The following is a 27,778-nucleotide window of genomic DNA, read 5'->3' on the forward strand; positions in this document are numbered from 1 at the left end:
TTTGACGCAAGGAAAAGGGCTTTACCTTACTAAATTTCATCTACTAAATTATTATTTCAGCCTGTTGAGATGCCAACTCTATTTAGATCCTGATTGGATACTGATTAATACATTCATTTTTTTTAGCATTGGTTAAAAAACTATTAAAGTGCACAAATTAGAGCAGATAAGTTGCCTTGAATCTAACTGGCCCACTCTGCAGTATAACTATTTTTTGTTTTTTAAAGAGGTAACTAGATGGTATAGTGGATGGAGCCAGGGTCTGGAGTCAGGAAGGCTTGAGTTCATATCCAGCCTAGATATTTAATAGGTACATAATCTTGGACAAGTCATTTAACCTCTGTTTACCATAGTTTCCTCACCTGTGGTTATTATGAGGCTGAATAACAACAATAATATAGCATTTATTATGTGTTTACCGTGTAACAGGGAATGTTGCCTAAGCACTTTATGTTATCTCCCCCTGATGAAATGAGATAATATTTGTGAAGCCACATAGTAGGTGCTTAATACTTATTTCTTTCCTTTCTATTCCACTGACTTTCAGGGTTGTTTTGTTGTTCACTGTAAATATATTTTAAAACTCAAATTTGAGAAGAATTTGTCCAGTACAAACCTGAATTGATGGCACTAAAATGTTTCCCATTTGCAAAGGAAATAAAGGGAAAGAAAATGCTACTACTCTTTCTATTAACATAAGTTGGAAAGGACAGAGTTGTGTCTAGAATAAATATACATTAAAATTTAATAAGACTAATTTTTTTAAGATGGTGGGGCCTGGATGAAAGAATGAGTATCTTCAAAATATTCTAGTTCATTGGCCTAAGCAATACTTAGAAATGACCACTTGGTAGGGTTTGGGTCCAAGTTCCTATTGTACCAGTCAAACAGAAAACTGAGTATATTCTGGTGTTTCCATTTTATTTCACTTTCATTTCAGTTTTTTAAAGAATAGAATGAGGCACAGGTACAGAGTTCTTATCTTAACCCTTACATACCTACTCACCTATCTACATAGGCCTAAAGGCTGAGGCTTTGAAAAGGGAATGGCATGTTAGGAGGGACAGCCATTGTTACAGTCAAGCTTTCCTAAGTTTGGAAAATAAGATTAATCTTAAAGTAAGGCAGCACAAAGCACCAGAGAGCATCCTTTTTGGGTTCTAGAACTGAGGAAACTGAAAAAAGAATCTTCCTCTCTGACTCTCTCCCTTCTTTCAACAGTGACTGGTCAGTAAAAAGCTTAAGTGGGAGACCTCAGAGGATCCCATGGATGCTTCAGAATAGGTTTCCTATGAAGCTATTGCTATGTGATCTCTGCTTTTTCTCTACCAGTGATATTTGAGATCTTTTCTCAAAGACATGTCATTAAACATACTACATATGTGTAAAAAGTCATACACATTAACAAATAATAACCCTAAATTTATTGTTCATCATTAATGAGAACTTTCCCAAAAATGTTTTATAAACAAGTAACAATATAGCTTAACTCCATTTAGGGAAAACTATCAGTCCAATATGAACTAAAGTTGTATCAGAATTCTTGGACCCCACAACTGTCCTGATCTCCATTGTTGAATTTGGCCTCTCCACCCATTTAATATGACAAGGACTCAGTATTTCAGAAGCTGGAGGATGAGTGTTCTGCTACTTTCTCCTGAGCCCTGGGGGTGGGGTTGGGGTTGGGGGAGTCGAAACAAAGAAGAAAAGCAGCAAAGGAGAACAATGAAAAAGGAACTGTCTCCATGATTTTTTTTTTAAAAAAAGGGAAGTATCTTTTATACATTTAGTCTCATAAACTGAGTTTTGTCTCCTTAGCAGCAATTTACACATCTCTCCAGTGCTTAATCCAGATGAACTCTGACAGAGACTGTATGCTGTAGTGGAAGGAACTCTGGGGTTGGTAGCCCAGGACACTGGATTCTGGTCCCTAACTTGTCACTTAATGTGACCTTGAACTAACTGGTCATGCCCTCTGGTTCCCCTGGGTCCTCTTTGTGAAATGAGACAAAATTGGAGGATCCAGATCTTTTGAGCTCTTACAAATTTCAAAATAACGTAGCTGGGTTAAGTTATCAGAAGTTCTTCTGTTCCTTTGTCCTCTTTTATTTCCTTCACACAGAGAAGCCACGGAGGAGAGGCATCAAGATTTAGAGAGTAAATAACCCAGGGCAGGGGTGAGGTCAGTCTGGATGGATATCGAAGACATCCTGTAGAGAAGCCAGTTGGGACCTGAAAAAACAAAAGAAAAAAAGGAGAATTCAAACTCTAATTTTTAAAAAATTTACCCTTTTTAGATGGTTTCAGAAAAATCTGGGAAGACTTATATGAACCTGATGCAAAATGAAGCAAACAGTATCAGATTTGTGTACATTGTTACAGTGATATTGTAATGATAAACAAATTTTGAAGATTTAGCAACTCTGATTAATACAATGATCCACAACAATTCCAAGGACTCATGATAAAAATTTAAAAATGCTATCCTCCTCCAGAGAAAGATTGATGAATTCTGTGTGCAAATTGAAAAAATATTTTTGTCACAATATGACTAATGTTTTGCATGATTATATGTGTATATATATGTATATGTAATATATAATAAATAACATATATGATATCTTTTGCCTTCTCAGTGAATAGGGTGAGGGTGGTGGGAGGGAGAGATTTTGGAATTGAAAATGTTTTTAAATTCCCTTTAAAAAACGTTTTGTGGGGCGGCTAGTGGCGCAGTGGATAAAACACCGGCCCTGGAGTCAAGAGTACCTGGAGTTCAAATCCAGCCTCAGACACTTAAAAACTTACTAGCTGTGTGACCCTGGGCAAGTCACTTACCCCAATTGCCTCACTAAAAAAAAAAACAAAAAACCAAACAACGTTTGTTACTTTTTTTTACATCACTATCATTTCCCATTATCCCACCCTTGAACCATCCCTTATAAACAAATAAGTATGGTCAAGTGAAGGAAGTTAACACATTGGCCATATTGGCAAATCATTCCTCATTGCACCTATTGCATAATTGCATCTATTGCTGAGATATAGGAAACCATTATTTCATCACCAGCTCTCTGAAGTTACAATTGGGCACTATATTGACCTGAGTTCTGAAGCCGTTTAATGTTGACTTTCTTTATATTACTGCAGTCTTCATGTGAATAGGTCTTCTTCAACTTCATTCTGCATAATTTCATACAATTCTTCCCAAGTGTTTTTGAATTCTTATTTGTTATATTTCCAGTGCCATAAAATTCCCTTACATTCACATACTACAATTTGTTTGGTCACTTCTCAATCAATAGACACTTCCTCTGTAATTAACAAGCATTATTCTATGGTCCTATATTCTGTAGTCCTTTCCTACCACAAAAAGTGTCATTGGAAATATTTTTGTACATATGGATTCTTTCACTTTGACTTCCTTGGAGCTATACGTAGTGGTGGCATTACTTGGTCCAAGAATATGTAGAGTTGAGTGACCTTATTTTTAAGTAAAATTTCAAAATTCAAACTCTAAATTTACAAATAATAAGTCAAAGTTATAGAAACTGGTCTCTAATTAGAGACAGCCTGGAAAAAAAAAGGAATTACATGATTATTTATTTTGATGGCTAAAACATACACTGAGGAACATGAATCATAGCACTCTTTGACCTAGTGTAACAGTTTACTTAAAACTTCTATCATTTAGTCAATCAAATGTATATTAAGCAAACACCTATTCAATTTAAGACACTCTGCTAGCATCCATTTCTTTGCAGAGCTTCGAGATGCTTCATATAATGTAAGATTTTTTCAATATATTGGTTAGTTTTGCTGAATTATTTTCCCCCCTCTTTCTTATAAGGAATGGTTCTCTGGGAGGGTGGGGGTTAGGGATACATTGAGAAATATAGAGGTTGAGGGCAGCTAGGCAGCATAGTGGATAAAGCACCGGCCCTGGATTCAGGAGGACCTGAGTTCAAATCCGGATTCAAACACTTGACACTCACTAGCTATGTGACCCTGGGCAAGTCACTTAACCTTCATTGTCCCACCAAAAAAAAGAGAGAAATATAGGGGGCAGCTAGGTGGCACAGTGGATAAAGCACTGGCCCTGGATTCGGAAGTACCTGAGTTCAAATACGGCCTCAGACACTTGACACTTACTAGCTGGGTGACCCTGGGCAAGTCACTTAACCCCCATTGCCCCGCAAAAAAAACGGAGAAATATAAGTAATGCAAAAATAAGATATTAATAAAATTTTATTTTAAAAAGATACTGTGCTAGGTGCTATAGGGGATCAAAAGCATGTAGGACATTAGCCCTTGCTAATGTTAGTTCAAGGAACTAATAGTCAAATTGGCAAAATAAGACATACACTGGTGAACACTAACAATACAAAGTAACATATAAGTGTAGGCAAACCCTATAATAGGAGATAAGAGGAAAAGCTCCCAATTGACTGGATTATCAGTCTTGAAAGCTTTATAGAGAGTTTGTGGCATTATTAGAAAGTTTCCAAATGATTAGATTTGTTTTGTTTTGTTTTGAACATGAAATGGTTGGCTGAATGGGTATAATGTTAAAAACAAAATATATAAATCAAATTAGTTTACATTTACACAGAGCTTTAAAGTTTACAAGGTTTCTTAAATGTGTGATCTCATGTGGTCCTTACAGGCATTATTATCCTCATTTTACAAGATGAAAAAAGTAGAGCTAGAGAATGCTTATAATCATAAAGTCTGTAAGTGTTTTAAGCAGATGTCTCTTGATGCTAGTCTACCTACCTTACTGAAGACGTTGTGATGATCAAACCTGACAAAATGCATGGAAGTACTTTGAAAATATAAAGCTATTGTTATACTCTAAGATACTGTTAATGTAATATTTGAAGATGACACTGTTGACTGTATCATTAACCACACTGCAGCTTCCCAGATCAGTAGCATTGAGCCATTTTCAAGGTGGTGACTCCTCTGGACATTATTCTGATATTTGCCATAATAATAATTGTTCTTATTTTAAACTTGTTGAGGGTCCTGGAAAAGTAACTTTGCCATATAAACCTTCCTTTACACAAAAAAGAAAAGGAACCATATGTACAAAAAATATCTATAGCAGTTCTTTTAGCTGAATGGCAAAGAATTGAAACAAAGAGGGTGTCCGTCAATTGGGGAATGACAAAATAAGTTATGGCATGTGAATGTAATTAGAATATTATTGTCCTATAAGAAATAATGAAGGGATGTATTCAGAGAAACCTAGGAAGACTTGTATGAACTGATACATTGAGTGAGCAGAACCAGAGAGCAATTTATATAATAATGATAATGTTGTAAAGACCAAAGAACTTTGAGAGACTTAAGAAGCTTGATTAATGCAATGTCCAAACCAAAATTCTGAGGGACTGATGAAAAGCAGATTACCTCACTTGCTAACAGACAGGCGTATATGCTTAAGATGCAGAAGGAAACATACATTTGGGCGAATATAGTAATTTATTTTGCTTGACTTTTTTTCACTTGTTGATAGAAGAGGGAAGACAAATGTTTGATAGAGAAAAATCAAATTTCAAAAACAAACAAAAAATAAAATAAAAGGAGGAGCCTAGAGCCCAGTTGGACTACGATCTCTGCTAAGCCATGTACCTGAACTGAGGTTGCAGAAGTCCTCACCATAGTAAATTACTACCAATCCTACCTAAGTTCTCTCCAGCCTTTCTCCTGGGCTGATGCTGGCTCATCTATGCTATAGCCCCCTCTTCAGCATATTGGTGTGATTCCCTAGAGGGGGCCATGTGACTCCAACTCACTCTCAGGGTGGGAGGGGTAACCTAATGTAGGCAGGATACTCTTCTACTTCTTGCCACTATAGTTCCTCACCCTCAGCGGTGTGCTTCTCATTTTCACCAAATCGTTACAATGACACCTTTGACTCTGGAATGTAAAACTTTACTAAAAGAGAAGGCAAAAACAAGCATAATCAAGCATAATCCATTTGCTCAATAGAAAGCAAAAGCAGGAATAATCAAAATATGAGTCACTCATACACCTGAGTCACATTCTCCCACCAATGCACACAGTGTCTATGAGGGAGAGTAGCACACACTTACAGTGGAGGAACTATGAGTGGGGAAACCCATGTGCCTAGGGCAACTCAGGAGTCCAGTTTGCAGTTCTGGATATCAGTGGTCTCTTTTGGGGAGCAGTCTATATGGTGAGTCAACTTCTCATCTTGAGACTCTCCTATTTCCTGCAAGATAAATCCACTCTTCTGCAATTCCTGGCCACCGACACTCTTATGAAGCAGCGGCATTACACTCTTTTCATTGAAACAGCATCCCTGAGCCGAGGATCAGCTCTCTTGTCTGTGCACTGAAGTAGTCTTAAGTTAATTCAGCGACAAGAATTTTGTTCTCTCAAGCCAGAGATCTGCAAAATTCCTCAGATCTGCTCTCTTGGTTCTGAGGTGTTTCTCCCTTTCAAAACCACGAGAGCAACAGAGAGAGAGAGAGTAGAGAGAGAGCGAGCAATGCATTCAATGTCCTGCAGTGTTTCACCTCTCTCAGCTATAATTCAGACAAGTCCAGCCTGCATGATTCATCTTTCTCCGATGAGCCCTCAGCAGACACAGAACTATCCTCCAACCAAAACAACTCCTAGCTCACACACAGTTCCCAAGCCCTTTGATGGTGCTAAAAAGCATTGCATACAACCCCAGCCAGTTTCTCCACACACCAAGAAGATTCTGCTTTTTCCCATCAGCTTTTATCAGTCATGGAGCTGTACTGCAATGAGCTTCCTGCATCAACTACAAAGCTTGTCTACTCCAGTCAGCTTTCTTAGCTGACTGATCCCCAAACTGATGCTGGCTTTAGATTCTGGTCTATTCTGCTTCTTTCCCCTTTAGGGAAGAGGTTGGGTGGCAGTCCTTGCTCTGATTTTCTCTCCATCATCATCTTCTCTCCTCAGGTTTTAATTTTTCTTCAGATCCCTGCTTTTCTCCTCTCCGACTTCCAGTGTCTTGAATCAGGGACTTCCCAGAAATAGACAAAGACCCACTTATAATCATGGTTAAGAAACCCAGTGTTCACAGTTCAATCAGTGGCACACTAGTAGATGATATGCAGTTTCCCCATATCTCCAAGCAGTTTTGATGTTTAGATTTTTAGCTATATCCTTCAAAACCTGAAAAACAGGCATGTAATGAACCGATGGACAACCATGTGCCTGGTATGTTTACATCAATCACTACTCTTGATTCTGAACTTTCTTTCTTTCTTCTTCTGCATTAGTCATTGTGAAGAAGAATCAGAGCACGAGGGAGAAACTTCATAGAAGAAGGGAAAAAAAGGCCCCAAAGTAGAAACAGTATGGTTCAATCTGCATTCAAAATCCATAGTTCTTTTTTTCTGGATGTTGAGAACATTTTCTATGATGAGTCCTTTGAATTGGATCATTGCACTGCTAAGAAGTTGCTGTCACCATGTACAATGTTCTCCTGGTTCTGCTTCTCTCAGTCAGCATCAGTTCATGTAAGCCCTTCCAGGTTTCTCTGAACTCCTCCTGTTCATCGTTTCTTACAGCACAATAGTATTCCATTACAGTCATATACCACCACTTATTTAGCCATTCCCCAATTGATGGGTATTCCTTTGATTTCCAATTCTTTGCCACCACAAGGAGAGCTGCTATAGATATTTTTGTACACGTGGGTCCTTTTCCCTCCTCTATGATCTCTTTGGAATACAGACCTAGTAGTGGTACCACTGGGTCAAAGGGTAAGAACAGTCCCATAGCCCTTTGGGCATAGTTCCAAATTGCTCTCCAGAATGGTTGGATCACTGAACTTCTTTCAAAACAGGCCCTCTTAGTACATTTTTCTAAGGGATTATTTTCTCTCAGGTCCTTGGAACTTTTTCAAGCGGCCTTTTCACCCCATACAATTGTCCTTTTATTCTGCCTCTTGTAGCAAATAAAATGTCCACTTATAGCAGAGGGAGTATTTTATGTATTTATTTTGTATATACTTAAATATGTACATGTTTTCTCCTCTATACAATGTGAGCTCCTTGAAAATGTAGATTCTTGGGGCAGCTAGGTGGCGCAGTGGATAGAGCACCGACCCTGGAGTGGATTCTTTCAGTTTTTTGTCTTTGTTTCAATACCTAGCACCAGACCTGGCTCAGAGTAGGTGTTTGATTGCAGTTTATATGATGGTCTACCTAGAGAATCCTAGAAAATCAGTGGAAAGAATCATTGAAACAATTAGTAACTTCAGTTAGTGGAAAAAGCACTGGCCCTGAAGTCAGAACAGTCAGAGAAACTGTGTCTGATAGTAACTCCCTGTGTGACTTTGGTTAAATTATTTAATCTCCCTGGGTCTTAGTCTCTTCATCTGTAAAGTGAAGATAGCTTCTCAGGTTCCTTCTAGCTCTAGATATAAAAATCCTGTGAAAGTAGTAGTATATAAAATAAACTCACTAAATCAATAGCTTTTCTATATATTACCCTAGGAAAACTTAATAAGAAGAAATGGAAAAAGGGAATTGTATTCAAAATAATTACAAAAATGGATTAAGTATCTGGGAGTCAACCTACAAAGACACCTACCCTTGAAATATAACTACAAAACATTCTTTATAGAAATAAAAGAACATAATATATTAGAAAGACATTTTATTGTCCAATGTTAAGCTACACCAATATAAAAAAAAAGATGCTACTAAATTTAATAGGTTTAGTGCTAAATTAATCAAACTACCAAAAAATTACTTAGAAGTAAATGAAATAATAACAAAATCATCTGAAGGAATAAAATTTCATTCTTTCTTTTTTTGGTGGTGGTGGGGAAATTAGGGTTAAGTGACTTGCCCAGGGTCACATAGCTAGTAAATGTCTGAGGTCACATATGAACTCAGGTCCTCTTGACTTCAGGGCTGGCGCACTATCCACTGTGCTACTTAGTCACCCCACCCCCCATTATTTCAATAGATATAATGAAAAAAAAATAGGAAGAAAGGAGCATAGAATTACTTGATCTCAATATTATGAAGCATAATCAAGATGAGTCAATATTGGGTAAAATAGAAAAGTTGATAATGCAATTGGGTAAGCAAAATCCAGAAATAATGGAATATAGGAAGCTATTATTACATAAGTTCAAAGATGACAACTACTTATGTAACTATTTGAAAAAAAAACACTGAGAACACTGAAAAGCAATTTGATAGTAATTAGATATAGACCAAGATCCTATACTATATATCACAATAAGCTTCATCTTCAAAAAAATTTGTGAGGGAATGAAAGGAGATAGTTTATATAACAATGGCTAACATGAGAATTTATAACTAAATCAGATTTAGAGGTAACTATAGAAGATAAGATGGACATTTTTTATTATATAAGATTGAAAAGTATTTGTATGAACAAAATCAATGCAGCTAGAATTAATAAGACAAGTAATTAATAGGGAAAATATTGTAGCAAATATTTCAGATAAAAGTATCCCTGACATCCAATGTATATAGTGAATAGATATAAACATATAAGAATAAGATCCTTTCCCTAATAGATAAGTGGTCAAAGAATGTGAACAGCCAATTTTCAAAAGAAGAAATACCATATATGACAGAATGCTTCAAATCACTAATAATAAGAGACCTACATTAAAACAACTCTGAAGTATCACCTTATTCCCTTCAGATTACCAAAGATGATTAAAGGTGAAAATCACAAACATCTGAGGACCTATAGGAAGATAGGCATGCTAATGTACTATTGGTAGAACTGTGAAGTAGTCCAATCATTTTGGAAACAATTTGGAGTTATACCCAAAAAGTCACTAAATTGTACCTATGACTTAACCCAGAAATACCTGTACAAGGCATATAATCCAGGGAGGTGAAAAACGAAAGGGAAAGTCTCATATGTATAAATGATGTAAAGAGAGTAAGGTTTTTTGCCGACCAAAAATATAGAACCCAAATGATTAGGCTTTCCTCTTGACACATTGGAATACTAAAGATAGGAATGTGGGTTATGTGAGTGGAGAACAATGCTACTATTTCCTAGTTCAAACTCATTTTCAGCTAAGCTAGAGAAAAGCTTGGGAGCATGTAAGACTGTTTAATCATAAGTAGGGTTTTTATCTATAAATGAAAGCTTTGATCTCTGGTTCAGACAAAGGGGATTGAAAAGGACAGGCTTAATCTTATCTTGGGGGCCCTCAGCCTGGCTTTTTGTTTGTTTTTTTTGTTTTTTGGGTTTTTTTGGTGAGGCAATTGGGGTTAAGTGACTTGTCCAGGGTCACACAGCTAGTAAGTGTTAAGTGTTTGAGGCCGGATTTGAACTCAGGTCCTCCTGAATCCAGGGCCGGTGCTCTATCTACTGTGCCACCTAGCTGTCCCCAGTCTGGCTTTTTTAACCTGGGTTTGATGAATATGACTAAAGAGCCTTTCTACCCTTATTAGGGTAGGTTCTAGACAATATAACCTTCTGCTAAACCATGCCTTACTTAAGGCCTCAGTAAAGTAAAAATTCTATGCCCAGTGAGGAGCATGCCTAGAGGAGATGTCATCTTTCCTGGAAGGAGCAGGCCAAGAAGAACAATGTGTTTGGTAAAAATTCAAGCCTACTGAAAGCAGCATGACAACAAAACCAGAAAATCTCTTGCCATATTGAAAGTACGAGTTTCCCCCACATATATAGTTACCTGGTATAGCCCCCTCATTTTCCCTCATATACTCTCCCCATGCACTCTTACTTTCCCCACTAATAGTATGTACGTTTGTGAGAGAGTACGCTGTATTTTTATGACACTATGACATTTCATTTAATGCTTAAAAAACCTTTATGCCCTCTGGGTTACTGTAGATAATGTAGTCCCACTGGTGGGGGATATGTGAACCATCATTTTGAGTGGATATGGATCCACAGAAAAACCTGAACCTGGGATAGTTATTTTGAGAGCTCCATAGATGAGAGTGAGGTACTAAAGGGACTACACAAAAATATTGATAGCAGGGGCAGCTAGGTGGCATAGTGGATAAAGCACCAGCCCTTTATTCAGGAGGACCTGAGTTCAAATCTTACCTTAGACACTTAACACTTACTAGCTGTGTGACCCTAGGCAAGTCACTTAACCCCCATTGCCTCACCAAAAAAAAAAAATATATATATATATATATATATTTATATCTATCAGCCATTTAAATAATAGGCAATATGTTGTAGTGGCTAGGGATCAGGTCTCAGAACTAGGAAGAAATGGTTCAAGTCCTGCCTGTGGTTTCCCTTCCTGGCTATGCAACTCTGGGAAAAACCCTTTTTAATTCTGTGTTTTAGACTAGGGGGCTCTTGAAAAATTGGCAACAGTAAAAGGTTATGTATACCTATTTTTTATACCTATATACCTGGGGTTGTCTAAACATTTCTCAGGCAAAAAGGGGTCGTGAGTGGAAAAAGTTTAAGAATTGCTGTTTTAGACAACTTTTTGAGACTATGAATTGTAGAGAAAATACTGACCTCCACTGGCAAAGTGAGTTTCTTCATTCAGGAGTTCCCTATATGTATGAAATAACAAGTCTAATCCCTAGCTCTAATTTGTTTGTTTGTTTGTTTTTTGTTTTTGCTGGGCAATGAGGGTTAAGTGACTTGCCTAGGGTCACACAGCTAGTAAGTGTCAAGTGTTGGAGGCCAGATTTGAACTCAGGTCCTGCTGAATCCAGAGCCGGTGCTTTATCCACTGCTCCACCTAGCTGCCCCCTTAGCTCTAATTTTTAACAGGAAAGTGAGTATCAATTAAGAAATGATTTAATAAATCAAATAATTATTAATTCTTAAATTGTAGATAACAATCTTATGGTTAGATAATCTTATGTCAAGTAATAATATAACAGGATATTATTCTCTATAAGAAATGACAAATATGAAGAATTCAAAGAAACTTGGAAAGAGTGAAGAAAGGAGAACAATTTATACAGAGATCACAATGATGTGAAAAAAAGTAAACCACAGTCATGACTCTAATCACTGCAGTATCCAATCATGCCACCCTCCTGCCTTTTGTCAGAGAGGGTAGGCCATGGGTGTAGTATGAGACATACATTTTCAGATCTGAACAATATGTGGTAACTTGTTTCATTTGACTATTTATTTGTTAGGAGAGGGTTCTACTGGTGGAGAAGGAGGAGTCATGGAGAAATGACAGTGGTTTAAAAAAAAGTTAATGAAACATTTTAAAATAAGAAAGTTAGAATTAATTTAAGTTTGTCAAGACAGGACTTTGGAAGGCAGTTTTGAAATAAGGCTTAAAAGGAGGGAAGGGACAGAGATTGCCAAAGAGGAAGGAGAAAGGCTATTTAGGAGAGGACAATTTTAAATGAAAAAACACAGAGTGGAAATGAGGAAGTTTTGTTTCTTGGAGGTGGTGAGATACAGTAAGAGACTAACAGTGAGGTGATGAAAAAAGGCATGCCAGATGATAAAGGGCCTTCAAACAAGAAAAGTTTGAATTTTGTGCTTTGAAAACTAATGGAAAACAATGTATGATGGGGGTAGAGTTAGTTGTAGGGGAAATTGTTAGATTACCTTCACACACTGGCTGCCTTGTCAGATGTTGCAGCCGTTTCAACCTGGGCTAGTGGGAGCATTGAGTCATTTGCCTCTTCCTCTGTGGCTGCAACAGTGACTTCTTGTGGGACACAGCAGAGACCATCCTTGGGCTGTTTGCAATCTAAAAGAAAAACGACACATGGATTTCAGTTATATTTTGGCCATGTAATTTTTTTTTAGCTTGCATCAAAGCATAGATCTGGAGCTGGAAGAGAGTTTAAAGTTTATCCCGTGACAAGATTCTAGTCTAATCTCTCATTTTATGGACAAGAATATTGAGGGGAAATGACATCCCCAAAGAAACACTAGTAGCAAATGGAAGAGCAGGTGCACTCACTAAATCCAGTCATCTTCTCTCCCCCGACCCCTGCCCCAACCATGTTGCCTTCCTTCAGACATTAGAGCTGGGAAAGGCCTATGAAGCCACCAAGTCTCTCCTTATTTGACCTACAAGGCAGATTCTTCCCAGTAGATATTCTCCAATGAACCTTTCTCATAGAACTATAGAATGTCAGAGCTGGAAGAGACTTTGGAGATGACTTAGTTCAACTTTCTCATTTTACACACTTGGAGAGTAAGCTTCAAATAGGAGAAATGACTTGCCCAAAGTTATATAGCTATAAGAACATAAGTCTTCTGACTCTCAGTCTAGTGCTATTTCCAAAAGATAGTCATGGTTTCCTCTTTGGGGACTTGGCTATTGATTATTTGCTTTTATGGTTAAAAAATAACAAATAACTCCATCTTCAAATTTCCTTTGCTTGTTGTCACTTCTTTACTATCCCTAGAAGTCTTCATGATAATCTCAGATAACCAGGCTTTCAACTTTGTCCAAGAAATGCATCTTTTTTCTACTTGGAGGGGCTTGAAGGGATAGGGGTGGCAAAGAATCAGTGTTACTTTATGGCCTAGATTAGTTCCCTGAATGTAAAACAGAGCAGAAAGTAAAGGGGTTAGTAGCAGGAGTAAAGGACAAATGTCTTCCTTTCCAACCTCACCTTCTAGTGTTGCTAAGTAAAGCTCCGTTGTACTCTGCATGGTCTTGGGCACAATGGGAGCTAAATTTATTCTAATCAGCCCCCAAATCAAGAGGACCTTGGAGAGTTCTCACTATGGATTGGGTGGGGTAGAGAAAAAGAGAGTTGAGAGCTGAAGGACAGTCACAAGAACATGGATTGGATCCCCAAAGAGCCATAAACACGCCCTGTGGGGAAGAGGCCTCCTGGTAGCTTCAATTAAACAAAGAAGCAGCAGGTAGCAGGGGCAGCTCAGCAGAGAAGTAGCACCATAGAGAGTCCAGAGAAAAACAGGAGACTGCAGCACAGGAAAATGACTGATCAGCAAGAAGCCCAGCAGATGCCGGCAGAAGTTTTTCAGGGAAGAGTTCAATGGCAGCTTCCAAGGTAGTGTTAGTCCAGATGGGAAACAACACTGGGAATAAGAGTTGTCCAGGCTTTAAGTCTTTCTTTTTCCACCAGTGGCATGATTTTATGAAAGAGTATACCTCAAAATACACACACACACACACACACACACACACACACACACACATATATAGGGGAGGGGGAAGAGAAGAGGAAGAGGTATTTTTATTTGTTATTTCCTCATTAGTCTGCTCAACCAAATGCCTTTGCTTTGAATTGACTATGTCGCCTGGGCTAGTCTGATAAAAGGAAAATGTTGAGTGTGGGGGATTGTGAATCATGGTTCAGATATACTCATACCCAAAGAGTACCCTGAACCTTGGTCTACCTTTCAGGAGGTCATCAAAAAAGACGTGGGTGACACAAAATCTACATTTTGATTTACAAAAAAAATAACATCACAAATTTCTCTCTTTTTCTTCATGATCACTGATCCTTTATCTAGAGATCCATTTTCAAGGAATGAAAATAATGAAAATTCTCATTAGCCTTATATTTTCCTCAACCTCTATAGCAGTTGCAGTAAGGAAGGCTGGAGGGTTTGGGCCTGTGATTTCACCAATTCAGGAAACTCACTTTTTTATAACAGAAGGTTAAATGATTTGCCTGGTGTCACCTAGCCCTCCATCCACCACAATACCATTCTACCTTTTCCTTAATTTACGTGAAATAAGAGATCCATTTTTCTAAACTCTATGCTCTAATATTTGTTCCTCCCAAATCTGGGGTGGGAATTTTAGTTGGTATCAGAAATGTTTTCCAAAAACCAACAATGCCCAAGGTCTCAGATGGGATTTCAGTATGAGAAAGTGAGCATAAGGGGTTTTCAGTTATCCAAAGGGGAGAGCTACAGTCTCCACAGCACAAAGCGAGTGAATGGTATTGTAAATCAGATGATACTTACTCTGGCAGGGGCATCGTTTTAGAAGTAGCAACAAGACTGCCAAGAAAAAGCAGATGCTTATCAGAGCAATAGAAACGATGATGGGTGGTTGGAGAGTTGGCACAGGGTCTGGGTTTATTTCTGCAGGGAAGGCAAGGAACAGTAAGTGTGAACCACAGAGCTATGACAGCATCCCTTGACCATTTTGATCTGTCACAGATAATAAGAAAGGATATTCTCTACTTCTTTGCCTAAACTACAATGTTCAATAGCTGCAATTTCGGTTACATAAGGGTTTTTTTGGGGTTTGTTTTTTTGTTACGTAAGTTTTAAATCAAATGCCTTCTTGATCTGAATAAAAAGAAACCTCAGATTCAATAAAAACAACAATAATAGTTAATGTTCAGTTGTTTCAGTCACGTCTGACTCTTCATGATCCCATTTGGGGTTTTCTTGGCAAAGATACTGAAGTGGTTTTTCATTTGCTTCTCCAGCTCATTTTCCAGATAAGGAAACTGAGGCAATCAGGGTTAAGTGACTTGCCCAGGGTCACATAACTAGTAAGTGTCAGAGGTTGGATTTGAACTCAGGAAGGTGAATCTTCCTGACACCAGGGCTGGCACTTTATCCACTGTGCCACCTAGCTGCCCAACTGTAATAATAATAACCAAATTGGCACCTTAAGGTTTACAAAGTACATATCATTTGAGCCTCACATTAACCTTCTGAGTTGGGTGCTATTATTATCATCTTGATTTTATAGATGAAGAAATTGAGGATGAAAAGGTTCACTGTTTTATACAAGGTCACACAGTTAAGTGTCTGAGTTAGGATTTGAACTTATTCCAAGTCTAGCACCCTCTCCACCAAACTATTTAGTAGCCTAACTTAGTTTCAATGAACAAATAAGTTAAATGCCTATAATGTGCCAGGCACTTGCTACAGTGCTGAACTTACAAAGTCAAAATGAAATAGTCAAGGAACTTACATTCTATTAGGGTGAAGGGAAGTAATATATACACAAATAAATAAAAAATAAACACGATGTAATTTCAGGGGATAGGGAGAGTTAAAAAGGGAAAATAAGGCCAACCCTGTACCCTGGATGAGATTTCTTTGAAAGAAAAAAAATATTGGTATACACTGAAAATAACATCTTTAAAGCCATACTTAAGTTTGATACAGGCCCAGTTTGGGAAGAAACATGAGTTTGGTAATCAGACCAATAAAAAATTTTGTGGGCAGTGAATACAAAGATAAAAATCAACATTAAATAGATATTTTATTTTGAAAAAAAGGCATATTACCTTTCCACCTCATGTTTTGAAATTGCTATTTCTGTTAACTATTAACTAGTCACAATCAACTTGCATTTTACCTAATTTATCTTTATCCTCACTTTTCTCTTGTTCTTCCCTCTTCCTCTTCTCCCTTTTTCCTTTCCTTCTTTCCTTCCTTCTTTCCTTCCTTCCTCTCTTCCTCCTCTTTTTCCTTCTTCTTTTCCTTTCTCCCTGCCTTACTTCCCTCCTGCTCTTCCTTCCTTCTTTCCTCCCTCCCTCCTTTCTTCCTCCCTCCCTCCCTCCCTCTCTTCCTTCCTTCCTCCCTCCCTCCCTCCCTTCCTTCCTTCCTTCCTTCCTTCCTTCCTTCCTTCCTTCCTTCCTTCCTTCCTTCCTTCCTTCCTTCCTTCCTTCCTTCCTTCCTTCCTTCCTTCCTTCCTTCCTCTCTTTCTTCCTTCCTTTCTTTTTGTTCTGTGTTCTCTTTTGCAACATGGAACTGTTCTCCATGACTGCACATGTATAATCTATATCAAAGTTCTTGTCTTTGGAGGAGGGAGAGGAGGCAAGGAGAGAGGTAATTTGGAAATCTAAAATTATTTTTAAAAAATCAAATGTTGGGGCAGCTAGGTGGTGCAGTGGATAGAGCACCAGCCCTGGAGTCAGGAGGACCTGAGTTCAAATTCGGCCTCAGACACAACACTTACTAGCTGTGTGACCCTGGGCAAGTCACTTATCCCCAATTGCCTCTCAAAAAAAAATAAAATGTTAAAATTGTTTTTACATGTAATTGAGAAAAAAATAAAAACATTCTGAGAGAGAGAGAGAGGATTAGAGTTCAGCTGTAGGTGCAATCTATTAAGGAGGGGAATATTCAGGCTGGACATTCCTTTGTCACTCCAAATACATTTATACAGCCCTCAAGAGGAACCAGGAATAGGTGTAGATAGTTCAGGCCAATAATATGCCCTCAATCTCACCATCACTGGGTATAGGATGCTATTGGAAGCAGTAGCCTATGTCCTTTCTCAGGTCCTTGGCTGACTGGGTAACAAAAGCCAAGAGAGGGGGTAGAATAGGTTGTTGTGGAGTTGCTTTTGGGTCTCTGTGACCCCCCCCCCCACACACCTTTGGAGTTTTCTTGGCAAAGATACTGGAGTAGCTTGCCATTTCCTTCTCCAGCTCATTTTGCAGATGAGAAAACTAAGGCAAACGGGGTTAAGTGACTTGCCTAGGGTCACACAGCTAGTAAGTGTCTGAGACCAAATTTGAACTCAGGTCCTCTTGACTCCAGGGCTGGCACTCTATCCGCTGTACCACCTAGCTGCCCCTGAGTAGAATAGGAGATGAAAGGAAAGTCTTCTGGTTTCCACTTGATCTTGGGAACAGTTTTCAAACAACTGTTAAACATGGATGGGCTTATTGATTTTGTTGTTGTTTCACCAGTCCTTATTTCCATCAATTAATGAAGAATAATTTATTAAGCACCTATGTGCCAGGCATTATTAGGTGCTGGAGAAAAAAACAATACCTGCCCTCCAGCAGTTTACCTTCCTTCAGGGAAGATAATGCACATAAACAGCATTTACAAAGAGCTACCAGGTGACTGGGTAGGGGGTGGGGGTGGGTGGGGGGAGGAAAGACCCTTATGCAGAGGGTGCCATTTCAGCTGAGCATTAAAAGAAAACTAGGGATTCGGAGCCACGGAAGTGAGGAGGACACCCTTTCCAGGTATGGGGGATAGCCGGTTGCAAAAGCATAGACAAGAGATAGAGAGCAAGGAGTGAGGAGCAGCAAGGCTGGCTTGGCTGGAGTGGAGCATGAGTGGAGGGGAACGAGGCTGAAGAGGTAGGGCGGGGCTGGTTGTGGAAGCCTTTACATGCCAAACAGGGGAGTTTATAATCTGATCCTATGGAACAGTAGATGATGTATTTAAAGCTGAACAGTACCTCAGCAGCTAACTAGAACAAGCCTGATTTTACCTACGAGAAAACTGTGGGACCGGGTGATTTACCCAAGATCACACAGGAAGTAAGTAACAGTAGGGAGCCCCTGGGATTTACTGAGTGACATGGTCAGATTTGTGCTCTAGGAAAATCAGTCTGGGAGCTTTGTGGATGGGTTTGAGACAGATGGGAAAAATGTGAGGCAGGGAGACTAATTAGAAGGCTATCAGTGTCTTTGAAGTAAGTAGCAATGTGGGCCTGGACTAATGTGCTGCCTGTGTGAATGGAAAGAAGGGGATTGATGTGAGAGATAGTGGGGAGGCAGAGACTGTAAGATTTGACAACTGATGCAAAGTGAAGATGAGAGTGAGGTGGTGAACCAGGGTATTAGAAGAATGGAGATACCCTCAACAGGAATGGGAGAGTTTAGAAAAGAAGTAGGCTCGGGCATGATGTACAGTGTGAGTAGATTGCCGGGCCTGGAGTCAAGAAGACACCTTCCTGAATTCAAATCTGGCCTCAGACATTTACCAGTTGTGTGACCTGGGCAAGTCACTTAACCCTGTTTGCCTCAGTTTCCTCATTTGTAAAATGAGCTGGAGAAGGAAATGGCAAACGGCTCTAGTACCTTTGCCAAGAAATCCCCAAATGGGATCCAAAGAGTTGGGCATGACTGAAACAACTCAACAACAAAAGGTTTAAGGGGATGGTTAATGGGTTTCATTTTAGTTATGTTGAATTCGGGATATCTCTGGAACCTCTAGTTCAAAATGTTCAGGAGACAGTCATGATGCAGTTGTTGATCAGTAGGGAAACTAGAGCTAGATATATAAATCTGGGAGTCATAGAGATGATAATTGAATACACGTGAGCTTGGTGATGAAGTCACCGGGAGAAAGGATATAGACAGGAGAAGAGAGGCAAGATAGAGACTTAGGATATACCTACAGTTAGGGGCATGTTGTGGGTTCTGATCCAGCAAAGGAGACTGGGGAGCAGTTAGATAGGGAGGGGGAGAACCAAAAGTATCACAAAACCAAGAACAGAGAGTATTTTAGAGAAGAGGGTGGTCAACAGCGTCAAATGACACAGAAAGTCCAAGAAAGAAAAGGACTAAAATATGCCATCAAGGTTGTCAATTAAGAGATCACTGGTGATTTTGGAAAGAGTCATTTTAGTTGAATGATGTGTCAAATTACAGAGAGTGAGAAGAGAAAAAATTAGAGTTAATGAGTGTAGGCAATTTTTCAAGGAATTTATTTGAGAGAAGAGAGCTAAAGGATGATACACAGCAACATTATTGTTAACTCAACAGATCCAAGCTCTGGACATGGAGGTGACCTTAAAGGCCATCTACTCTAGCTCCATACTTTTACAGGCCAGGAAACGGATGGCTAGAGAAGTTAAGTAGCTTGCCCAATGTCATATGCATTATTATTATTATTATTATTATTATTTTGCGGGGCAATGGGGGTTAAGTGACTTGCCCAGGGTCACACAGCTAGTAAGTGTCAAGCGTCCGAGGCCGGATTTGAACTCAGGTCCTCCTGAATCCAGGGCCGATGCTTTATCCACTGCGCCACCTGGCTGCCCCTGTCATATACATTATAAATGGTAGAGAGGAGATTTGAATTTAGGTCATGTGATTCAAAATTTAGCATGCTTCCTGTTGCACCATGCAGATATGTCTGGCATTAATAGATTCATCCTAAATGAGGCCATAGCGAGTTATTTGTAAGAGAAGTAGCTGCTAGGACAGCTAGATGGTGCAGTGGACAGAGCACCAGCCCTGGAGTCAGGAGTACCTGAGTTCAAATCCGGCCTCAGACACTTGACACTTACCAGTTGTGTGACCCTGGGCAAGTCACTTAACTCCAATTGCCCCACCAAAAGAGAGAGAGAGAGAGAGAGAGAGAGAGAGAGAGAGAGAGAGAGAGAGAGAAGTAGCTGCTGCCCAAATTGGGCAGAATTTCAGCAGCAGAGTATGTGAGAAGGAACTGAAAATATGATTCCATCCTTAGAGCCAAACATAGTTGCTGGTTTGTTTTTTTTTTTAATTCTCTTAAAATCATTACATATCCATCAAGGGTCAGGGATATCTTGACCAATTTGTACGGCTGGACCAAAATCTATCCATTGCATAGGTGTCCTTTAGACAGTGCTAGACTGCCTACTTAGCAAGAGTGGTGGCTAACTTCTGGGTTGAGTTTTTGACTTTCATCTTCACTCAGAGAATCTTACTCTTTCTCAATTAGTTGTTGATATTGTTTCATTTCTCCAAAAACCACAGGAAGGAATGAAGTTTGTGCAATGAACTTTGGGGTTAGAGCAGGGTTTCTTAAGCTTATCGAGTTGTTTTCAGAATAATGTTTTTAAACGAACAAAATAAAATACATAGAATTACAAGGAAATCAATTATAATGAAATAAAAATGAAAGGGTTTATTTTTTTCCCTAGCCAAGCTCCTGGACCCTCTGAAATCTGTCTCAAGTTAGGAACCATTGGTTTAGATAGTAAGTGTGACCTTGCCCAATTAGCATTGCTCAACAGTGAGAGAGAAAATTAACCAATGGAACTTTCAGTATTCTGCTGCTTTCTCCAGGAAAAAGGTAATTTCCAGAAAATGATAGTAGATATTCAAAACTGTTTTGTATATCCTAATTTAAATGTTTTCAGGAGGGTTTAAACAGATGGCAAGCACTGCCTCCCACCCCTAAGAACTCATGACTTTTTTTTTTTTTTACAGGGGGGAGCCACCCCCCCCATGCCCCAAACTAAAATCTGAACTGAAATTACAAGTCACTCAGATTTTAATAACTTTAATTTAGTCATTACTTCTTTTAATCACCTTATTCTGAGAGATTTTTTTTCCTTCTGAACAGTGACAACTGGAAGAAACCATCCAAGAAGGTGACAGCAGACTCAACTGCTGTCCTTTATGTTCGTTCGTTCCTTTGTAGATTTGTCCATCTACCTATAAATCTTAGGCACAGAATTGCCAGCCCTCTTTTAGTTATTGTGTTGCTATGGACAGATCTTGAATACACCATAGTTTAGAGTAGGTAATATATGTTGATGATCTATGATGTCTGAGTAATTTTGGCCATGTGGACATTACCAGGAATTGACTTCTATGGGGCAGCTAGGTGGCACAGGGGATAGAATATGGGTCTGGATTCAAGAGGACCTGAATTCAAATTTGGTACATATTAGCCGTATGACCCTGGGCAAGTTACTTAAACCTGAATGCCTCCATTCCCCTACCCCCCCCCAAAAAAAAACAACACATAAAAAAAGCATAGACCTCTATTATCTGCTTAAAACTCTCTGAACTTAACCAGCAAAAAAGAGCACTTTCATACACAGAGCAGAAGCAAAAAAGAGAATTCTATATGAAACTGAATCTCCATTTCACTCTACTTAGAAAAATGAATAAAAATAAATGCTGATTGTCAATCATTTGATTGTCTGTAACAATGTTAGGGATAGAGGCATAACTAGCAATTCTAAGTTCTGGAGCAATTACCACAAAAGGCACCCCTTTTTTTTTCCTTTGGCAGGGCAATGGAGTGTTAAGTGACTTGCCCAGGGTCACACATCTAGTAAGTGTCAAGAGTCTGAGGCCAGATTTGAAACTCAGGTCCTCCTGAATTCAGGGCTGGTGCTTTATCCACTGCACCACCTAGCTGCCCTCAAAAGGCACCTTTAATTAAACTTTTTTTTGTGTGTGTGAGGCAATTAGGGTTAAGTGACTTGCCCAGGGTCACACAGCCAGTAAGTGTTAAGTGTCTGAAGACAGATTTGAACTCAGGTCTTCCTGAATCCAGGGCTGGTGCTCTATCCACTGCACCATCTATCTGCCCCTAATTAAACTTTTTAAGACAATTTTTTTTTTTCCAGTGAAATCTTGGGACATGAGTCCTAGGGAGCAGATAAGTAAGGATGCTGCAAAGCTGCCTTCAGCAGGGAAGGGCCAGAGAGAGGCGTCTTGCTAAGTAGGTACCAAGCTCAGTTTCTATCTGCCAAAGAGCTGTAACCGTGCCCTAAATGTTGGTACCAAAGGACAAAGTCCTGATTGTCCCACCCTAGTTATGATGCTATTTTTTTTTTTTTTTGCGGGGCAACGGGGGGGTTAAGTGATTTGCCCAGGGTCACACAGCCAGTAAGTGTTAAGTGTCCGAGGCCAGATTTGAACTCAGGTACTCCTGAATTCAGGGCTGGTGCTTTATCCACTGTGCCACCTAGCCACCCCCGATGCTATTTCTTTTTAAACAAGAGGTACGGCTGGGCTGTGGACCACACATGTAAAGATAGGAAGCTTGGAATGTCTACGGATCTGCAGAAACAACTGTTGTTTCATTCAGTTGTATGCTAGTGATTGCTTGACAAATGGAACTAGATAGAGGCTTTTTTTTTTTTAGTTCACCTAAGCCCTTTATTGTCCCTAAGTCTCTACAGCATATCTATGTAATGATGAGTTTTGCCTGCTTAGACCTCATTAAGCACGGTGTAATGGAAGGAACTGTGGGTTATGAGTCACAGTGAATGAGTGTCAAAGGCAGGACTAGATTCCTGACTCCTAACTCTCTGGACCTTTTCTTTCATTCATCATGTGTATCTCTTGTACATAGTTGTTTATGGATTGCCAATACCATTAGCCTCTTAGGTCCTTGAGAGTAGGGACTGTCTATTGCCTTTTCCACATAGAAGCGGTTAGGAGAATGCTGCCCCTGTGATATGGAAAATCAGAGTAAGATGTTTTTGGTCCTTCCTTTGTACCACAGAAGAAGTCTGATTCTTTTTCTTTTTCTTTCATGGGGCATTTACAATGCCTTATTCTAAAATCTGGGTTATTTTGTCATAGGGTTTGGGTCATCTACTGGCCTTTGTGTGTTGTCTGCGGCTTCCACAAAACTCCCCCCCAAATTTCCATTTAATTACTTATGATGACCCATGATATATTGAAACTCCAATGGGGAAAGTCAAGATGTGGAAGGGATAACTGTATTCTTAAAACTTAGGCACAGTGCTTAGAGGATAGTAGGTACTTCAAAAATGCTTGTTGGGGCAGCTAGGTGGCGCAGTGGATAGAGCACCGGCCCTGGAGTCAGGAGGACCTGAGTTCAAATCCTGCCTCAGACACTTAACACGTACTAGCTGTGTGACCCTGGGCAAGTCTCTTAACCCCAATTGCCTCACTAAAAAAAAAAAAATGCTTGTTGACTGGACTCAACTCATTTGAGACCTGAGAGGGTCGGGTTTGATGATCTCTAAGGTCACTTTTAGCTGTGAAATTTCATGGTTCTATGCACCCATGATAGAAGCTATTTGATCCTCATAACAACACTAGGAATTAGGTGCTACTATCATCCTTTTTTTTTTTTTGATGGAGAAACTGAGGCTAAGTGACTTGACCAGAGTTATGCAGTTAGTTTCTAAGGCTGGATTTGATTTCAGGTCTTCCTTACTCCAGGTCCAGTGTTCAATCATCTTGCCACTCACCTACCTTATGAGGCTTAGAGTTACAAGAACACAATTTGAGACCTGGCTCTGTCCACATGCCTTGTGCCTGTGGGCAAATCACTTGGGCTTTCTGGACCTCAGATTTCTAATCTAGAAAATGGTGATGATATTTGCATTATTTGCCTTTGTGTGGTGGTTGTTAAGAAAAGGCTTTGTAAACTGTAAAGCAGTCACAATGGGAAACTCCTCTCCACCTATTACAATGATGTTGCTCCTACCCAGAACATTTCTTGAACTCTTCTCATAAACCAGCTGCACAAGAAATCTCCAGTCATCACTTTGAGGCACATCCAGGAAGATTTTAGACTCAAAACAAGAGAATCTAGCATCATCATTGACACCCACCTTGTTCTTCAGTCTGGGATCTCAATAACTTTTTGGACTAGTTGGAAAAAAATCAAATACACCCCTTTAAAGAGCAAAAGTTTGGACCATTCAAAAAGTGCATTATTTCAAAAACAACGCACAGCAGTCAATTCTCCAAAAGAAATTCTAAACACTTTGGAATACAGATATAACTTCCGAAGATGATAATACTCAGTTGGACACACTAAGTTCATATTTATTTAAAAACAAAACAAAACAAAAACTCCACCTCATCAGAACATACCTAGAAGGATTGGTGGCAGGGCAAAAAAGGATAAGTCCTGGACTTGGGGTCAAGAAAAGAATTGACTCAGATTGACCTCTGACACTTAATAGCTTCATAGAGCCCTAGCAAATAATTTATGTGCACTTTTTCTTTTTTGGGGCAATTGGGGTTAAGTGACTTGCCTAGGGTCACACAGCTGGTGCAAATAATTTAATATCTCTGAGCTTCAGGCAACTCGCTAAATAATAAATGAGTTTGAAACTTACTGGTGAAAGGAATTCCCAGATCCTGGAAGAATTTATACCTTATACTATGGCACTGATATATCCCAGCATATCATTATTATTCCTTTTTTTTTTTTTTAAAGTATAGCTTTTGGATCTTTACAGTCAAATTCTTTTGAAAGTTCTCTCTCTCTCTCTCTCTCTCTCTCTCTCTCTCTCTTTTTGGTTAGGCAGTTGGGGTTAAGTGACTTGCCCAGGGTCACACAGCTAGTAAGTGTTAAGTGTCTGAGGTCAAATTTGAACTCAGGTCCTCCTGAATCCAGAGCCGATGCTCTATCCACTGCGCCACCTAGCTGCCCCTGAAAGTTTTCTCTTAATTTTTTTCTAGGATTTAGGCGAGAGTGAATTTTGTGCCTAACCTGAAGTTGCTTTTTACAAAACAAATCCTTTGATATAAATCAATTTTCTCATGCCTTGCCTATTTCTTCTAAAAGTGGAGAATGACTATATCATCCTTTTTTCTGTTCTACTTTATATATGGAAATGTTAATTATTTTTCTTTTTTGGTGTTTGTCAAATTCAGAATTTTAAACATTTCATTTTTTTTCCAATTTGGGGAGCGTACTGCTTATGTCATAATATTGTCATGGGAAAAGAATCTTGTAAGCACAAACATGCTATGAAAAATAAGTCAATGCTATTAATAATATTGTATTTTGGCACAGAGATTATTTATTTATTTATTTTTTGTGAGGCAATTGGGGTTAAGTGACTTGACCAGACTCACACAGCTAGTAAGTTTCAAGTGTCTGAGGTCAGATTTGAACTCAGGTCCTCCTGAATCCAGGGCTGGTGCTCTATCCACTGTGCACCTAGTCACAGAGATTTATAATATTTTCATTCTTTTTCTTTTCTTTTCTTTCTTTCTTTCTTTTTTTTTCAGGGCAATGAGGGTCAAGTGACTTGTCCCAAGATCACACAGTTAGTAAGTGTTGGGTGTCTGAGGCCAGATTTGAACTCAGGTCCTCCTGAACGCAGGGCCAGTGCTTCATCCACTGCACCACCTAGCTGCCCCAGAGATTTATAATCTTTTCAAAGTAACTTGTATGCATTATCACATCTGATCATCAAAAAAAACCCTGACAGGGTTATTAGAATAGGTTTTGTCCCCTTTTTATAATGAGGAAAACCAAGAGCAGGAAAGGTTCTGTGAACTGTCACAAGTGACATAAATAAGTTTCCTCAGTAGAATGGACTAAAGCATACAAGTCCTGACTTTAGCATTGTTGAATATTATCTTTGTGCCATCCCCTACCACAGTAGGGTACTTAAATAAATTCCTATTGAATTAAAGGTGGTTTTTTGGTTTGTTTTTTTTAAAGGCAGAGTGGTAGGGAAAAAGTGTTCATCATTGGGAATTGGCTAGTAAATTTTGATATAGCCAAATTAATGGAATATTATAGTGCTGTAAGTAAATGTTGAATGGGAAGCACTCAAAGAAGTATAGGAAAACTTATATGACCTGATGGTCAGTGAAGTAAGCACAACTAAGAAAAGAATATGCACAATGACAAAAATGTATACAGAACAACAACAAACCCAAGCTGATTAAAATCACCAAGCTTGTCCCTGTAGAAGGATTAGGAAAATACACTTGCCTCTCTTAATCATAGCAGTGTGGAATACTGACTATGCTGCTAGAGTCAGTTGATATGTTGTTGGTTTTTCTGAACTGTTTTCCCAACCCCCACCCCAACTTTCTTTTTAAATCTTTGTAATATTTGGGGCAGCTAGGTTGCACAGTGGATAGAGCACCAGCCCTGGATTCAGGAGGACCTGAGTTCAAATCTGGACTCAGACACTTAACACTTACTAGCTGTGTGACCCTAGGCAAGTCACTTAACCCCAATTGCCTCACCCCACCCCCAAATCTTTGTAACATGTGATGTCTAGGGGAAAGGGATGGATATATTAGGAAATACCTTTTCTACCTTCTCAGTTTTCTTATACCTTTCTTATATCTACTCTATGATACAATGACATCAGCTCACGTGCTCCTCCTTGAACATAACACTCCATCTTCAAGTGAAACATTTTCACTGACTGTCCCCCCATGTCTGGACATCTTTCCCTCCTCATCTCTACCGTCTGGATTCACTAGCTCCTTCACATCTCAGTCCAAGTCCCACGTTAAGAGCCTTATCAGTCCTCCTTAATCTTAGTGCCTTCCCTCTTGAGATTGTCTCCAATTTATCCTGTATATATCTTGGTTGTATATGGTTGTTTGCATATTGTCTTCCCCGTTAGACTGTGAGCTCCTTGAGGGCAGGGATTCTTTCCCTTTCATTTAGCACAGAGCCTGGCACATAGTAAGCACTTAGTAAATGCTTGTTGACTTGACTTGACTTGAAATGAACGTGAAGTAAAAACCAAAAGGATATAATTTTTAAAAGCTATTTTTTAAAAAAGGCATATAAGAAATATATGATTAATTAAGGGATTTTACCTTGTTGTGCTTGAGGTACCAAGTTTTCTGAAATAGTACTTACTTAAGGTGATATTTCTTGACACTCCGAAATCACCATATTGATTAAACAGGTTAAAGAGAGAGTTCGTGGTTTGATTGACCCGCAGCTCACTCTCAATGATTATACAGCCTAGTTGTTGGATCTTGCAAAGTGGTGTGTTGAAGGAAGTTAGCTCTTTCCCATTGTTCAACCAGAGGAGCATAGGCTGTGGGGATAAACCTTCCTTGGATGAACAAGTTATCCTCCAACTAGGAAAAGGGCAATTCTTCTCTATGCGCATTGATAATAGGATCTGAAAAGTCAGCTGGACAAAGAACAAGAGGTAAGAGCATTCAGGAAGCAGAAACATATGTGCATACATGCTATATATTGTAGCTTTATATTTGAAATTTTTAGTTGGCAGAATGATCAAGAAACCTGAATTTACTGTGTGATTAAATATTTCTTATGCTATCAGAGATCCACTAGGATAGATCTCAGTCCTTTAGTGACTTACTAAATGGTTTTCAAGAGATGTTGCCGCAAAAAATTCACCCCACTGAAGCCAAGACTGATGATGAGCCTCTCTGAACTTAGCTCTGCTGGTCCTCAGACAAAGAGGCTCATAGCCTGTCATCGTCTGGATTCACTAGCTTCCGTCACATCTCAGTTCAAGTCCGCTTTCAAGCACTTCCCAAACTTGGTAGGAATCTGTTGGACACAGCAGAAGCTGGCATTCGTTTTCATGCTCTGATGAGGCATCAGAGCAGGACTTTAATGGAGGCCTGTAGAAGATAGATCT

The 27,778-nt window shown here is 39.2% G+C and overlaps 1 protein-coding gene across 1 annotated transcript in view; it reads right to left on the bottom strand.

Annotated features, from left to right (window-relative positions):
• Positions 1 to 12,581: 12,581 nt before the first annotated feature.
• Positions 12,582 to 27,778, bottom strand: part of CD80 (CD80 molecule) — a 33,043-nt gene continuing 17,846 nt past the window's right edge. The window contains 4 exon segments of the mRNA XM_043993501.1: positions 12,582 to 12,724; positions 14,932 to 15,051; positions 27,019 to 27,247; positions 27,249 to 27,301. Of these exon segments, the coding sequence (XP_043849436.1) occupies positions 12,582 to 12,724; positions 14,932 to 15,051; positions 27,019 to 27,247; positions 27,249 to 27,301 (545 nt within the window).

This window comes from Dromiciops gliroides, chromosome 3, assembly GCF_019393635.1.
Source record: "Dromiciops gliroides isolate mDroGli1 chromosome 3, mDroGli1.pri, whole genome shotgun sequence".
Taxonomy (NCBI): Eukaryota; Metazoa; Chordata; class Mammalia; order Microbiotheria; family Microbiotheriidae; genus Dromiciops; species Dromiciops gliroides.